The sequence below is a fragment of the Centrocercus urophasianus genome, unplaced genomic scaffold (genome assembly GCF_019232065.1).
Source record: "Centrocercus urophasianus isolate 14NV4802_14NV808 unplaced genomic scaffold, USGS_Curo_1.0 seq_13, whole genome shotgun sequence".
Taxonomy (NCBI): Eukaryota; Metazoa; Chordata; class Aves; order Galliformes; family Phasianidae; genus Centrocercus; species Centrocercus urophasianus.
Window position 1 is genome coordinate 16,672,621 of NW_024884475.1, and position 15,908 is coordinate 16,688,528.

A 15,908-nucleotide genomic window follows, 5' to 3' on the forward strand; every position below is an offset into this window, starting at 1 on the left:
AAGTACTGCTCTGCAAAATGTATATAGACATCTGCTTGGTTAAAGAAAAGTTCTGAAGGAAAAGATCAGCTTTCCCTGGAGCCCTCTCCCAGACTTCAAACAGCAGATTGGCTAGAAAGGCTGAACAACTCGCCACGAAAGGATTCTTGCTTCTGGATGCTAGGACATAGGTATGGGGGGGCGGGGGGAATAGAACAGATGAGCTCTGAAATGAGACACTCTTCCAATTTCGTTTTCAGAGAAGTCAGTTTTGGTGGTTGAGCAAAATCATCGTCAACCTCAATCATTCTGTGATTCAGTGATGTTTTTTCAGAGTCAAAAAAGTAAAAATCAGGCTTCCACTGTAACCACAGAACCATGCCAAGCATGCCTATCAAACAGGTTCATTTTCCAGCAATAAACAATGCTGAAGAAGGCACTAGGGACCAAATCTGAACCTAGAGTTTCTTGAAGAATTTGTCACGTATTAATACGAAACATTTCCAAATGAGGCTGGAAATAGGAGTCAGAAGTTAAACACTATTTACTACATAATGTATGCTACACAAACACAACCCTAAAAAGATCATAAGGATCCAAGGCAGCCCATGCATCTCTTCCTGTCCCAGGCTTCTCTGCAGACTGAGAAAGTCCCACCAGCTGATAACATACAGTGCTTTCTATCAGTCCAACAAATTCAAACAGAAGCCATGGAATACGCCACCATAAAAAAAAACATTCCAGCTCCAGGTTCCCCAATACTGTTTCTAAAGTCATCACAGCTTTTTTTTAAAGAATTGAGTCACCGTTCCACTCCCGAAGTTTGAAGCGTGCTTATGTTATCCATCATATTACAGAACTCAGCCCAACCACGTATTCTGAGGTAAACGTATCAAACACTGTCCAAGTTGAATGCACAATAGCAAAGGCTACTAATTTTGGCAGCTTGGTCTCAACAGTTTACAGAATTGATTGTTTCTCATATTTCTTCTTGAAAGAATGAATGATAGTATGCACTGAAGAGCAATAGCTGTTGCTTGGATTTCTGAAATTTCTGCTCTTACGTCATGCAACTGTGATTCCAAGGCCATTAAAAATTGTATTCTGCACCCCTTGGGAAAAGTGAATACCATTAAATGTACTGGTGACCACCTTGATACTGTAGCTTTATCTTAATACCAATTACTGTAGGAGTAGGATTACATACAGACTTTAATATATACAAAGTAGTACCAAAACCTCAGTAGTAGCAAGTATGAGATTTTAATGAGCAGCCTCAACACCCAACTTCTTGTACAGCACAGGTTATTGACTTTTATCTTCTGTAATGACCCTGATATAACCTGTGTTTAATTAAGCTATGTTTCCCAAAAAGGTTCCGAGCTTAATTTGAAGACAAGCAGAGCAGCATTGAGAGCAAAAACTGGGGGTTTTTTTGGTATCCATTTCAAATGTTTGAGTAACTTCAGGGTCTGGAATGTCCTTTGGAAAGCCAAACTTCTCTCACACGCACCTCTGAGCTGTGATGTATGTGAAGATATTTGTTCCAAAGCACTTAAATTTAGTTAACAAACTGGCATTTCCCGCGCTTAAAAAGACAACCATACCAGATGCAAGACTTCAAAAAAGCCAAGTCATGAAAAAAATCTAGGATTTCTGTCATGATTAACACCTCTGATTTCACATACTTTTAAGCAAAACATATTGTAAGTATCAAAGCTTCAGTTGTACTATTTTAATTTTCCAATGCATTTTATTTTTATGGGTAGCTTCTGAAAAGATTTTCCAAGTACTCCTGCTCTATTTTATATATACTCTGCATATTCAGATGTGTCACATTGAAACACTTACTAGAAAGAACCAAGAAAAAGGTTTTCCCTTGTAAAACCATGGTGAAAATGGAAACCCAGCACAAAAGCTTTACAATACACTTAACACGTTGGCAACTTCTGTCATTCCAGAAGCTGTTCTACACAGTTGTTTGTATTGAAATATGAAGGGTAAAAAGACGGTCAGTAACCAACATGAACTCTGTAATTATCAGTGACTAAGACAACTGAAGGCGGGCAAGTTTACAGCTCTCCTGTTAGTTAAGTGGTTTTGTTCTAACAGTTAATAAAGTATTGTGAAGGCACATCATGTCAGACATCAGCCACAGGCTTCGAGTACTACAGATACTCCTACAGTGCCAAACAAGAGGAATTTGATGACTGTATTTAGGGCAGCAGGCAATTAGGTGAAAAAATACTGCAGTCAAGAACTATATCAGAACAGTAGCTGCTCCTGTTCTTCTCTCACAAACTATACTGTTAAACTCAGGAGCTTGAAGACTCAAGCTAACCAGCTTGTGCCCCCAGACCTTACTACTCTGCTTGCACAGCCTACCCTCTGTACATGAACACACTTTGCAACTGCTCACACTTCCAATTCAGTGCATGCCCTGTACTAGGCAGATAAAACTGATGTGCACATTTCACTACTCAGCTCTTCTCAACAAGAGCCCCCAGAATGCCAGAGAATCTCTGCAAACAGAAGGCACAACACGCACACGGACTTAATTTTTAAGTCCTTCAGCTGCAGATAAATAACATTTTCTGTTTCAGGGATTATAAACATTTTTTCTACTGAACACTACTTATAGCAACATGGAATTCGTGAAAGAAAGCTCAGAGCTGAGGTCAGACATCACAGCATCATGGAGATTAAAGAGTTAAACTGTTGAAATGGCTTTGACTTCACGCACCTTCATCAAATCTACCACAGCTATCTCTTGACTCGCCTCAATAATTTTGAGTGAGGGAGTAAAATACACTTTTCCTATGAAATCTTTCTAGAAATCTCCTCAGGTTGCTCAGTTTGTTTGAGGCAGCAAAATATAGTTTACAGCAAGATGAACTAGATGACATCCAGAGGGTCCTTCTAATCCCTGTGATTCTGCCCACTTACAATTAAATCTGGTAAAGGATGTCAAAGACAACAAGCTTTTGGGATTGCCTCAGCGAGCCACCTATGGAGAAAAGGACCCCAGAGAGGGAAGATCTGCTACCATTTTCTTCTTTATCATTCATCCTTGCTTGCCTCTGCAAAGACACCACAGATAAAAACAACAATCGAAAAGTGGGCTCATCAGGAAAGTGAAGCCTCTACCATGGTAGCAGAGATTTAATTAATCTCTGAGTATTGGATTAAGCAGTCTGGCTATTAAGGAATTTAATTCCTACTCAATTGGATAATGATGATTCACCCTCAGAAGTTTTGTGGTAAGCTCAGACAGCTAGCACCAACGTTACCAAGGCATGTATCACACTACTGATCTCATAATGCTGTGTAAGTACTCACACTGCCAACTCCGGACTGGCCAGGCCAGAAACTGTATTTTCCAAACTTGCAGGACTGTCTACAACTTCTGCACCAAGTACAGTTTGACTAAACATTTTACTCTGAATAACAACCAATCAATCTACCAAAGACTAGGTGGTGATACAGACAGCCATATACAACTTAACTAACATTCCTCAAGTTTTGATGAGTGATAGCAACCACGCTAACGCAAAAGCAATATGAATCTAAACTGCTTCCCCTACGAAAACACACACATACCTGCATGAAATACCCAGTAACTAATGCCTTTCTTATATTGATATAATAGTCTCGGCTGGTAAAGTCTGTGCTTCTACGAGGCAAATTAAATCTATCCATGATTCGTGACAGCTGCTGGCGTACGTTGTCTGCAGACATCAGGGACCTGTAGTTAATGAAGTTGTCATAGCACCACTGAACCGACTCATGATCTGCAATATTAAGAAAACGTGAATCAAAAATAAGTATTTTATCCAATCCCAATCAGTAAATGAAACAGCAAGTAATTGATCAGTCAGATGAACAACAGGAAAAGATACCCATAATTATTTTTTTTTTTTTTTTTTTTTTTTTTTTTTTTAAAGTGAGTGGTAACAGCCTTTAGCCTATTCCGTGGATTTCTTTCATTAGATATCCTGTCTATATTGTTTTCCATTCAGGAAACAAAAGAAAATTAGTCTTTCCCCACTCTTCAACATAGTGAATGCACAACCACTGATGTTTTGTTGAAATACCACAGCAATGAATTTTGCACATTTCACCTGTATTGCAATTAGAAAGAGTCTTCAAAATCTGCAACATAAAATGCAATTCAACATAAAAAAAATGCTGCAGTCTTTATTATTTTAACTGTAACAATGCAATAAATAGACAATACAGTGGTACATAATTACAGGTCATAAACCAAACCCTTACAATGAAGCCACTGAGTAACTGTTGAAGAGATACACAAACACACCAGTCCAATGCTAAGTGTAATGCACCTCACAGTAGTTTAAGTAAAAGCAAGCAACTTGTAAAATACAGCATCAGTAACACAACTGTGAATTTTCCATGGTTAAAGTTACTCTTTTTACTATTTCTGGTAGCTCTAGTAAGAGATATTACAAAACAGTTTGATTGCTGTCTTAAAAGAACTTCACACTTAACTCTGAGAAACCTAGCTCCCCCTGCCACCTGTACTAGTCTTCAAGTAACATTATTCTAGCATTTGCTAGCTCAGTAGCCCAACAAAACCAATCCTAGCAACTTAAATTCTCTTGAACAGTCGTAGAAATGCAAAGCAAGTTATAAAGTTCACATAATTGGCATTATGTAAATGAGAGGGTTAAATAATTGAAGGAAAGCTTAAGTTGCTTCTGCACTTCATCTCACAGCCTAAGTTTAAAGTCAAACACGCTGAACCTCTTGATACACGACACAGCAAAGGTGAAATTCGTTAAGTATCACAGCACAGTGCTTTCCAAGGCATCTGAACTGTGTGCTTTAACATGACCCAGAACTGTTTCATATTGTTCAAGGTACAAACAGTGCTTGTGTTTTTTATTCTGATTCTGAATATGAGAAAACTCCATTCCACAGTAAAATGCCAACAGAAGACTATTCCCATGCAATTCTGTGCTAAAAAGACTGCAGAACCACAGATCTATCCAGCCATGCAGTAGATTTTTTTTTTTTTAAAAAAAGGAAGAGGCTGAAGTGCATAGGTTCTTCCAGAAATCAAATACTTTCCCAATTACGTGTTTTAAAAGCTCCCCAATTTCTGACAAAAAAATGCTACTGATAATTAAACTCAGTACATTTGAAAGTATGCTAGTATATATAAAATATATATCATTATATACATACATAGCATGTTTGTGATATAAAAGTACATGATTCTGTGAAATATTTACAGAAGGACTTGATGAAACAGTCAGGAAAAAAAGGGGCAGACAAGTGGATGAATGCCTTGAAAACTGACACCACTTGGTCTTCAAAGAGACTGTTAAGCAGCCTACAAATTTTGTCCAACTTTTAAAAACCATTGAAATGTGTGACAAAATGCACCCAACTCACTACAGAAGGTATTTCTACACCAGAATTATACAATGCAGTTGTGAACTTTACTAATGCAAAATGTCACAATGACTAAACAGTAGCTATTTTTACTGTACAATTTAAGTCTTTAAAAAAATTCCCAGCACATTAAAAGCAAAATGTGTCAAATTTACTGTATTTGGATGCATTTTAACTACAAAAAAAGGCAAAAGACCCAATTTTCTACTTTATATCATGCAAAACTGAAGTTCAAACTGCACGTTCAAGTAGACAGTGCTGCCTCATGTTTTATACGCAGCCCATATTAAGTGGAGCAGACAAACACGTATTTCTTATGTTCCAAAGGTCTTGACTTTTCAGCCCAAGTTCTCCACATTTCGGTTCCATGTATTTTTAGAAACAGAACAACTCTAGCAGGTAGCCCTGAGAGATTTAGGCCCTGACCTCATCACATATTAAGTTACTGCCAAGGACATCAAACAGTCATTTTCCTTTGATGAATTATCTAAGGCTGGGTTCATTAAGGAAGAGAAGACTAACTTGAGCAGGAAAGCATCGGCTCAGGAACATACATACAAGATACCTTCAAGACAATTTGGATCCTGTTATCTAAACAATTAACAGAACCAATTGATAGGTATCTCCCAGCTGCAAGTTCTAATTAGAAGTTTTTTTTTTTTTTTTTTAAGACAGTTCTGAATACATTGGTGTGTTTAATTTTTAAGACACCCTTGATTACAAGATAAACAGTGTTTGAATTGTTTTGACACAGAATTCCTATATCAAAACTACAACAGAAATGACTACTAAGTTTTTACTTTTGTTGCTTTTTTCATCCGTTCACAACAAATGCAGCTAGATCATAAAACATTACTTTTTACTTCCAACCAGATTAAGTCATCTTTAGATTTACAACCAGGATAAATTACACATTTTCTGTGCTGCTCACCCTGAAAAGTTACTGAACAATTATGCTTTTCAATGATTAGCATCAGATAACAAGTTTCCAATATTTCTTAATTATGGGAAAGCTTGCTTCCTCCTGTTCAAGGTTACCAACATTGATTTAAAAGCCTGGCCTGATTCCAGACTTTCTTTTTTTAAACATGATCTCTTTACCAGGTTTTGATTCTCTCTCCTAAAGAAAGTAGCATTTAATTAGCTCTTTTACATACTTAAAAGAAAATATTAATAATTATAATAGAATAGTATAAGAAGGCCCTACCTAGTCTCTCAACTGCCCACAGAACTGGGGAACAAAAGCTGCCCGCATAGAAAACATGAAGTGATTTTGCTACAACAGGCACACACTTACTTTGTTTGAAAGCATGGTAGACATTCAGCAGCGTCAGATGATCTCCATCAATGTGGGCAAACCTCATCTTGGCTTCATCTGCTGCTTTCTTTGCTTCCGTGGGACGAACAAAACACTGTGGGACTAAACAAGGTTGGTATGGGCCCAACACAAACGCCCATATCGATGAGTCACGCATTCACAGATAGAGGAACAAGGCCTAGCTAGGTCAGTTCACAGAGCATAGGGCAGGGCAGGATGGCCTCCAACTGCATCTTGGACTGTTTACTACCTTGATTTGGTACATCAACACCTAACCACATCTGTAAGACAAGAGGGTTTCAAATCTACAGAGTACCTGATTATTTTAATAGAATTAAACGTAGGCATCAAAATCTCTATTCTGAAGGCCATCAATGTTACCTAAATATACTGGAATTCTCAATAGATCTTGGTTCAAAGCCCAGTGCTGATAGCTCTACCAGGAACTAGTATCATATAACAGAACACTGGAAATGCAAGTTTGCTTTCTCAGAAAGCCTCTGTCCTCTGCAGTGGATAAGAGCAGAAGGTAATTCTGGAACTATACTCACTATCACAGTCTACACAAGCGTTAGCTTTATTACAAGTCTGCTACTAAACAGAACATACCAGTACAGTCATCTTCCCAATATGGTATCGTTATCAGCACTGGTATACAGAAGCACATGTGAATGAAAATATCAAGACAAAGTTGTGATGGTAGCGGTAGTGGTGGAAGGTTAAACCGTCCTCTGACACTACTTGAAATAAAAACTGTGATGTGATGATCTCTGCCCACTGTTACACTCTCCAAAGTCCGATTTGGTCTTATTCTGAGCTGAATAAAAAAATAGTTTTAACATTCCCTTTCAAAATGCAGACGACCAAAGACCATGAATTAAGCTTGCTACAATAATATTTGCGGTCTGTCAACATTCTTACAGGTTTGCAATTTCAATACAAATTTGCAGTACATTCAAAGCAGTTATAGATCTTACTTTACAGAGATGAACAGGAGAAAAAAGCAGTTTAGGGAGGCCATACTGAAGACGTAATTTTAAAGAGTTTAAATTTCAATGAAACTAATGCCAAAGAAGCATTAATTTTGCAGCTAACACTAAAATCATTCATTTTTTCCCCAAGACTACAGTAGCCTGCTCATAACTTAAATCTAATCTCATCTGTCCCCAACAGATGACAGCCTTTGTGTGTTCATTTTTAAATCCCATAAAATCCCAAGAACCACTGCATTTCAGAAGTATATTGAATTGAATACTAGATGTAATTTCAGAAAAATGCAAACAATAACACTGAATCACATGGTAACAAACCAGAAAGTCTAATGCAGTAAATAAAACTGAAATGCAGGGGCAAAGTAAATATGCCATATTTTATGTCCTCTATTTGGAAGCAAAAATATAGACTATTTTAGTTTCAAACACACTAATAAAAGTAAAAATCAGTAACAGAGTAAGTTGGAATAATTCACTGTTTTGATTAGTAGCACTTGCTCTATGGAGAAGTTAGATATGTGAAATCCCATGGCAAGACAACAGAACTCTACAGTAACTTCTAAATTAACAAGTTTTTAATCTGCTGATTTATGCTATACTATTCTCTATTCTTTTCTGGTATGCAGCTTTCATTTTAGTCCATACTATTAATACTCGGATTCCCATCCACCTTCAGCCAATCTATGTATGCACTTAAGGCATTATTATGTATGCTGTCTACCAGATGCTGCATCACCTGTTTAAAAAAAAAAAAAAAATCTATGTGGAAAACAGACCACAAATATGAGGCTGTTAAATCTTTACGTAGAGTTCTAGTTACTGTCTCGACAGTAACCAGCTTCAAGACAAATATCTTAAAAAAAAAAAAGCATAGAAAAACACTACCTTACAAAAAGGGTTGTAAAAAACGTCAATAGAAAAAGGACTAAGCCAAATCAACTGACTACAACAGACAAATCCTAGACTTCTGATTTTCTTTTAGTAGCTATTTCTGGAGTGGGTAGGGAAGAGTTGGGGGCAAGAGAAAGACAGGCACCAACCTACCACCACCTCCGCAATTAAGCCTACCATTAATTTAAAAAATTAAAGATTCTGCCCTGCCCATCTGCTCTGAGTCTGAACAATCATAACTCTCAACAAACATTTTAGCTTGCTTAAAAAAAAAACTTTCATATAAATATACTGTAAGACTTAACCAAAGCAGCAGATTTTAAACTCAGATTATTTTTTCTCATTGTCCAAGTTAAGCACATAACCAGTAGTTCAACTGCAAAGAGCCTGTTAAATAACAAACCCTAGAGACATTGCAATAATTGCGAATACAGAACATCCTGACTTTCCTAAGAACAAGATCTTGCTGCTTGTCCTAGAGAGACCAACTAGAAAATGAAGTCAGTTCTACGTAAAAAGTGGAGAATGAGACGCAAGGCTTGCTCAACAACATTTTTCTCTCAAGATCTCTCTCGACAAGCAGCTGTAATGACAGGACTATTCACTTTATGCAAAGTACAGCTGTGCACACAAATTAACTATCAAAAATATACACCCTCCCCCAAACTTGCTTTCTTTCCTTTAAAAGTAATGAATGCTTTTTAGCTTCCCAATAAAATTAATGACTAAAAATCATATCACGTACAAGTTTAGCAGTTTAATATAATTTGTGCTCTAATTTTTTTGGAAATACTGGCATGTATCACCGTGCAGAAGAATGCACTTTGATATTTCTCCTTAACAGAGAATGGATTTCACTGCCTTAAAAGCAGAATGGTTGAGTCAACATTTTTAGTCCTGATTATGAAACTAAAAATAAATTTACATTCCACTAGACTGAAATGTTCTATTAAATCTAATAAACACAGTTTAACTAAAAGTTAATCAAAAAGTTTGATCCTATCGATGCGTGTTGATTTCTTAACATTAATGATTATTTGCTGCAGGTCTACAAGCAAACCTGTGATGGATTAAATTTCTGACAAATCAGCTTTTATTAAAAATAACTTCAGATTGCTTGTGTTTTTGATGTGGAAAGCTCAAACTTCCCCCAAACTGAAGATTTGCACTTTGGTATCCCTTTCCCTAATATTACCTGACAACATGGCAGTAATAGATAGGACCTCGTTAGAACAGTTGTAGTCACAACTTGCAATAACCATTTTAGCCAGTTGTGGGTCCAGTGGAAATTCAGCCATCATGGATCCCAACTCAGTCAAGTCTCCATCGTCATTTAAAGCAGCCAGATAATTCAAGAGCTCTAAGGCTCTCATCAGAGTTTCAGGAGCTGAAAGAAATATTTAGGTAGTTGTATTAATCAAAGTGCTGTTAATAAGCAAGAACAAAAATGCACAGACGACTTTTTTTCACTCTCCATTCAGCTGGCTTCCAAACACAAAATTGTTACCAAATCCAAATATACACACCCAGATATGAATGAACTAGCAGATAAAAATCACTTCTGTAAAACAGCTACTAACTGGTTCAAGAGTCTTTGAATATTTGAAGAGCACCAGTTGTCAAGATTCAAACAGCAGAAGCATTGTTAAATATTCACGTAGTAATATCAATACTGTCCCAGAGCACTGACATCTTCTTGTTCAACAGAAAACAAATTGGGTACAGTCCCAGAATTTCAACCATGTGTTTTACTGAATCTGAACCTTCAAGAACTTCCCTTAAATCTGCATTTCTTACAAGTATATATTAAGCCCCCAAGAATAAAACAAAAAAGAATATGGATGCCTGCTAAGCTAGCATACACACCACATAGCACTGTGCTAACAATGCAGTTCAGTAAAACCGCTTAAATGCTTATAGACACTTTTATTTTAGGTGGAAAAACTCAACCAGCTTTGACGTATTTACAGAAAGCTGATCTGTGAGCTTAATTTACAACACAACCCTGCTATTCTCAAGGTATTTCTAACATTTAATACTTTTACTAGATTCACATTAATTTTTTAAACTAATCCAAAAAGCATGTGTTCAGCTTTAAAAATGCTAGCCAATTTTATTGACATGCAGTTAACTGATGTGCAATTAGAAAGTGTAATCAAGGTGATGAGTAAAAAATTCACCAGCAACACATTTTTTAATGCACATAATTCTGTCACATCCTTGCAGGTAAGGGGCATTCAGTAGATTTCCTGTTTCCACTGGAAGCTCTTAGGCAAACTGTTATTAAGATACTTGTTTCAGTAAGAAAATGACATTTCATGTCGTTGTATAAAATATTCAACAAAATTAAAGGCTGCAGAAGTTGTCTATGCCCACAGCAGACAAGAAAATATGAAACAAATACCTGGAGGATCCATAAAATCAAAGTGCACCAAATCATCTATACCAAGCTTCTTGAGCTGCAACACTACAGATCCTAAGTTAGACCTCAAAATCTCAGGGTACGTGTTATCCTAAGGGAAGGAAAAAAAAATTGACAGTACTGTGTAGTTTGGTGCTCGGAGGTACAGGCATTCAAATTTTGATTTTGCTTGGCAACACAACAATTGGCTACTCAGACCAAGTGCTGTTACAGATGCACTCCAGAAAGAGTAATCTTACCTGCATTTCAGTTTTGTAAGCCTTCTCTGTGTAAAGCCTGAAGCACTTGCCTGGTCTAGTACGACCAGCACGGCCAGCCCGCTGCTGAGCAGAAGCTTTACTAATTGCAGTCACCAAGAGAGACTCCACTCTGATACGAGGATTATATACCTATTTCAAAGTAGAATAGGAGCAGGAAAAGGAGATGAATGAACATCACTCATAGTAAGACTTATCCCAAAAATAAAGAGAGCTTTAAATTTATTTTCAAATGCAAGTTTGGACTAGGAAATCATGAGCAGTATGAATCTGAAAGGGAAAAACAATTTTGGCTCCATAATCCCTTGAATCAGTTGACAAAAAGCTTCACAACTGCCTAGAAAACAGCAGTTACTTTTAATTCTTTTATTAATATCATCTCCTGCCAGGCTTCCCATCGTCCTTAAATGTGTGTGTATTTTTAGATAAGATTTTCATGGCAGAACTAATGTGTCTAATTTGTTCTAAACACACTCTTGATGCTCAAGTAATTCCACGCAAAAACAAGTTGTCTTGATACAATTATAAGGTTGAATAATTCTATTCTACAGGTCAGAGAAATGTAACATCAAGGCTTGAATGCAACTGTAAAATCACACCAATTATAAAGCAAGATTACTTCAGGGCCACACGTTGATTTTCACATACAAAATACTCTGATATACTGCAGTATTTTCAATGCAGTTATACATAAGCAGCAGCCCACCCCCAGAGTTCATGAAACAGAAGAAAAAAATCAAGTTCAGATGAAAACCTCCTTCAGCTCATGGTCTAACACCCCCCTGGTATAAACAGGTGTAAACCATACTCAAAAACCTTCAGTTCTTATCACAGATGGTATTCAGCCAGAAGAATTACTCACAGAAAGAGTTACTCACAGAAAGAGTTAAACCTAAATTATTGCAACTTGTGTATTAAGCTGCTTTGCCTGTACTCACATTCTGCTTTATTTCATTCTGCAGAAGTGAGAAAGGTTGACAATGTGCATGAGTGTTAAAGGAAAAGCCTTAAGAAACCAAGATATTAAGACAGTTACCAGTGAAAGAATTAAATGAAGTTCAAAAAGCTTGAAATGTATACTTCATTTAGTTCTTGGTTTGACTACAAGTAATCTACTTCAGTTCTCTGAACGTCCCTTCATGTTCTCAGAAATGCTTCATGGTATGTGATTTTCAGAGCTGCAAGAGCATCCAATGAACACTGACAAGAAACAACACTAGCCTAGGTATTTATTACTTCTCTCTTCTCATTTTAGCGCTAGAGTTTCCCATGCTAACATGACTTAAACACGTAACTTCCAGCACCAGTTTTGTTTATTTTTAGTCATCAAGCATTTAGGAAATTCATATTCTACACAACTTCAAATGCTCTTATTCCAATTTTTGAAGGCTAGAGCTCTACTGAGCTGTTTTACACTGTTGTAGCCAAGTTTAAAAAAGGGAAAAAAAATTAAGCACTGAGATTTCAATCGAGTAAGACCTGTCAAAATGTTTACAAAGAAGAATTACCCAATCAAACCAGATCAACTATTTACCTTTTGTTTTGCAAAGCCAGGATCGATCACAAACACAACGCCATCTATTGTTAATGATGTCTCAGCAATGTTAGTGGACACAACAACCTGTTGAAAAATGAAAGTTAATAACTACTTGGTCATGAAAACACTCATACAGAGCCCTGATTCCCTGCAGCAAGAATTGTCAGCAAACTTTCTTCCACCTCATCAGTAATGAGCAGAGCTCTGCTCCAAAACTTTTGCTGGATCTGAAGACAACCGGATGAACCTGTACTGAAGTCTGTCCAATTTTGTCCACTGTATTTCTGTTCTGTTTCACTAATAATATTAAAAAGATAGTGTAGAGAAAAAAAAAAAAAACAGAAGAGCAGATGTTTATAAGAGAAATTTCTATTCAAAATTTTGCTTAGCACTAGTAGAAAATGAGAAGTCACACCTGTTCTCCAACATCTTCTGTTGCCTTCTGAAGTCCTTTTTAAGCACAAAGATGGCAAGCCGGTTAAATAATATTCCATCAAGGGTTATGTAACTGTACTTTGATGAGTCACATTTATCCACAGATGCTCCCCTCCAGTTAAGCACTGAGGAAAGACTTCTCTGTTTTACACCCCAGATATTAACAGCCAAAACAGATATATGCTTATTATTTTTACTCATACATTTTTTCACTTGGTTCAGAATAAAGCATTATCAATACACTCCAGCAAAGATCCTCAAACCCTGTTTAATTTCAACTCTGTCTTTTAAAAACACTGGAGAGTCGAATACTCTCATATTCACATATTTTCAAGGTTTTGGTTTTGAGCTTCTACAGAATTTCTGCAGTCCATGAAAGTACAAAGGCATATCTGAGTTCTGAGGGTTGGTTCACTGCCATTCACACACTTACGTTTGGTACAGCAGTTCACAGATATTTCTAGTTCTCATCTCAACACTTTAAGTCACATCAAGTCACATATCACACAATAAAAGAAAACCTGATCTGCTGGCTTAAAAAAGATTCATAAGGAGTTCAGGGTGTCAGTTAGACCACTTACCTTTTATTCCTTAATTTTAGAGAACCACCACCACAACTTTCAGTTTAGCAATTAGAATTTGATTCTCCTAAAAATTTGTTTTGAAATACAATGAAGCTAGTGGCTGAAATAGATTGATAATGCTAACAATTTCCTTCTGGCCAATCATTTTGACAGACATTATTCTTAACTCATTGCATCCAAAGTAGACTTAAGAGTCTAAGCTCACCTAGAAGCTGCTAAACAATGAATGCAATATTTAGGGGGGGAAGCAATTTAGGATCAATAAGGTGTTCCATCCTGAAATGATATGCTATTTAGAAATTCTTTAAAAAAAATACACCTCTCGTGGAGGAATAATCTACAAAAAAAGCAATGCAATTAACTGGTGACACAGAAGCACAATTGCACTGTCACAAAAATTTTGCAAGTCATTAAATATGCAAATTAAACTAGCACTCCCATGTTAAAAGGCTGGTCAAGCCACATCCAGCTTGCTGCTGCAGAATGCATTTTATCACAAGTCTGAACTTTTTCTGGACCTACTAAAACACAAAGCGTTGTCCCCAGAAGCTTCACAATGAATTACAAAGCAGAACTGAAAGGTTTTTGTCCTGCTTTTGGTCATCAATTTCTACCAGAACACTTCTTCGGTACCGATAACTCAATACTGTTAATATGACTAGCCCACAAAGGCCCATCAATTTAACTTGAATTTCCTGGTCTTGTACTCAGAATTATGCAGGACTTTCCAGGAGTAGAGGAAAAAAATAATTATAACAGTGGATCCCCTTGTATGTCCATATCTCCCTTGTTAATGTAACATTATTTAAAAAATAAGGAATGAATGTAACACTGCAAGAAATCAAAACCAAACTTAAGTTCCACGACATCTGAAGTATAAATCAAATAAATTTACATGGAAATCAGAAGAAGGAAATTAGTGCTGAATTATGTAAAATAATAAATTGTATCTAATTACTTTTAACTGCAATTTTGCAGTTTTAACTGCACTACTGTAATTAAAGAAATGGTTATGGCAAAAAGATTTCTAAATATCACATTAGCAGTTTGATACTCCAAAGATTTTCAGAGATTAAGCAGCTTACATGGAATATTAACAAGCTACATATTAGCTAAACATTAAGATCTCTACATGTTGCCCATGCATTAATCAGTAACTCTTAAGTTTCCTGGAACAAAAAATAAAACATCTGGAAATTCCATTCTGTTATCAGGAACTGCTCTGTTTGTAGGAAGTGATGGGCAAAACTAAATGCCAATTTACACTAAGAGATTAGTCCCACAGTCTAATACCAAGGTATGTATGTTATCTTGCACAAATTTCAAATGGATCACAGAAGAGAGCAGTCAGATTCAATGCACCTTTTTTCCTCCTCCCAATTTTAAAAGGCACGTGCTAACCATAAAAGAGAGAATAATAAGGAAAAGCCCTCTCCACACTTCATGATTTACCAGTAAAAATACCACTGAAAAACCCTTAAAAAAAAAACAAAACAAAACACCATAATTTTGATCCAAACTTTAGATTCCCTCTACAAAGAACATGGTCACTACAGGTAATTGCTCTCAAGTTCAATACTGAAATGCTTAAAATTGCTAACCACAGTTTAATTTTAACTATTAAAATTTGCAGGCAGTTCATTAACTTTAGAAACCTGAAGACTGATGCAGAAGACATTGCTTCTCTCGTGTTTAACACTGGATGGATCACAACTAAGTCACTAGCATCAACTTCCAAGTAAGACTCAAAATCACTTTCTTAGAAGTTAGTTACTCATAGAAACCAAAGCTGAGGAAATAAGCAATCAGACATCTATGCCCTTTGTTGTACATATTTATTCCTACGCCTAATAGAGCCTTTCAAACGATTCAGAGCTCTTCTGAGCTGTCCTTCCTCAGCAGCTCCGAAAACCAGGCTCAATTGCCACCAGACTGTGGAATGAGGCACTCTGTAACACAGCAGAGGCTCAGCACTCACGGTCCTACCTGACACATTTCGATCACTAACAGAAGATAAAACAGTACCTTCTCAATTCATCGATGCATTTTTCATTCCTAGATTTACCATAAAGAAA

General features: G+C 36.6%; 1 protein-coding gene across 1 annotated transcript in view; it reads right to left on the reverse strand.

Annotated features, from left to right (window-relative positions):
• The window catches only part of DHX15 (DEAH-box helicase 15), a 41,027-nt gene that overhangs the window by 4,580 nt on the left and 20,539 nt on the right, over positions 1-15,908 (reverse strand). Inside the window, exons 7-12 of the mRNA XM_042811589.1 lie at positions 12,812-12,898; positions 11,260-11,409; positions 11,003-11,111; positions 9,794-9,985; positions 6,695-6,817; positions 3,580-3,770 (exon numbers count right to left, since the gene is read on the reverse strand). Of these exons, the coding sequence (XP_042667523.1) occupies positions 3,580-3,770; positions 6,695-6,817; positions 9,794-9,985; positions 11,003-11,111; positions 11,260-11,409; positions 12,812-12,898 (852 nt within the window). The remainder of the gene's footprint in view (positions 1-3,579; positions 3,771-6,694; positions 6,818-9,793; positions 9,986-11,002; positions 11,112-11,259; positions 11,410-12,811; positions 12,899-15,908) is intronic.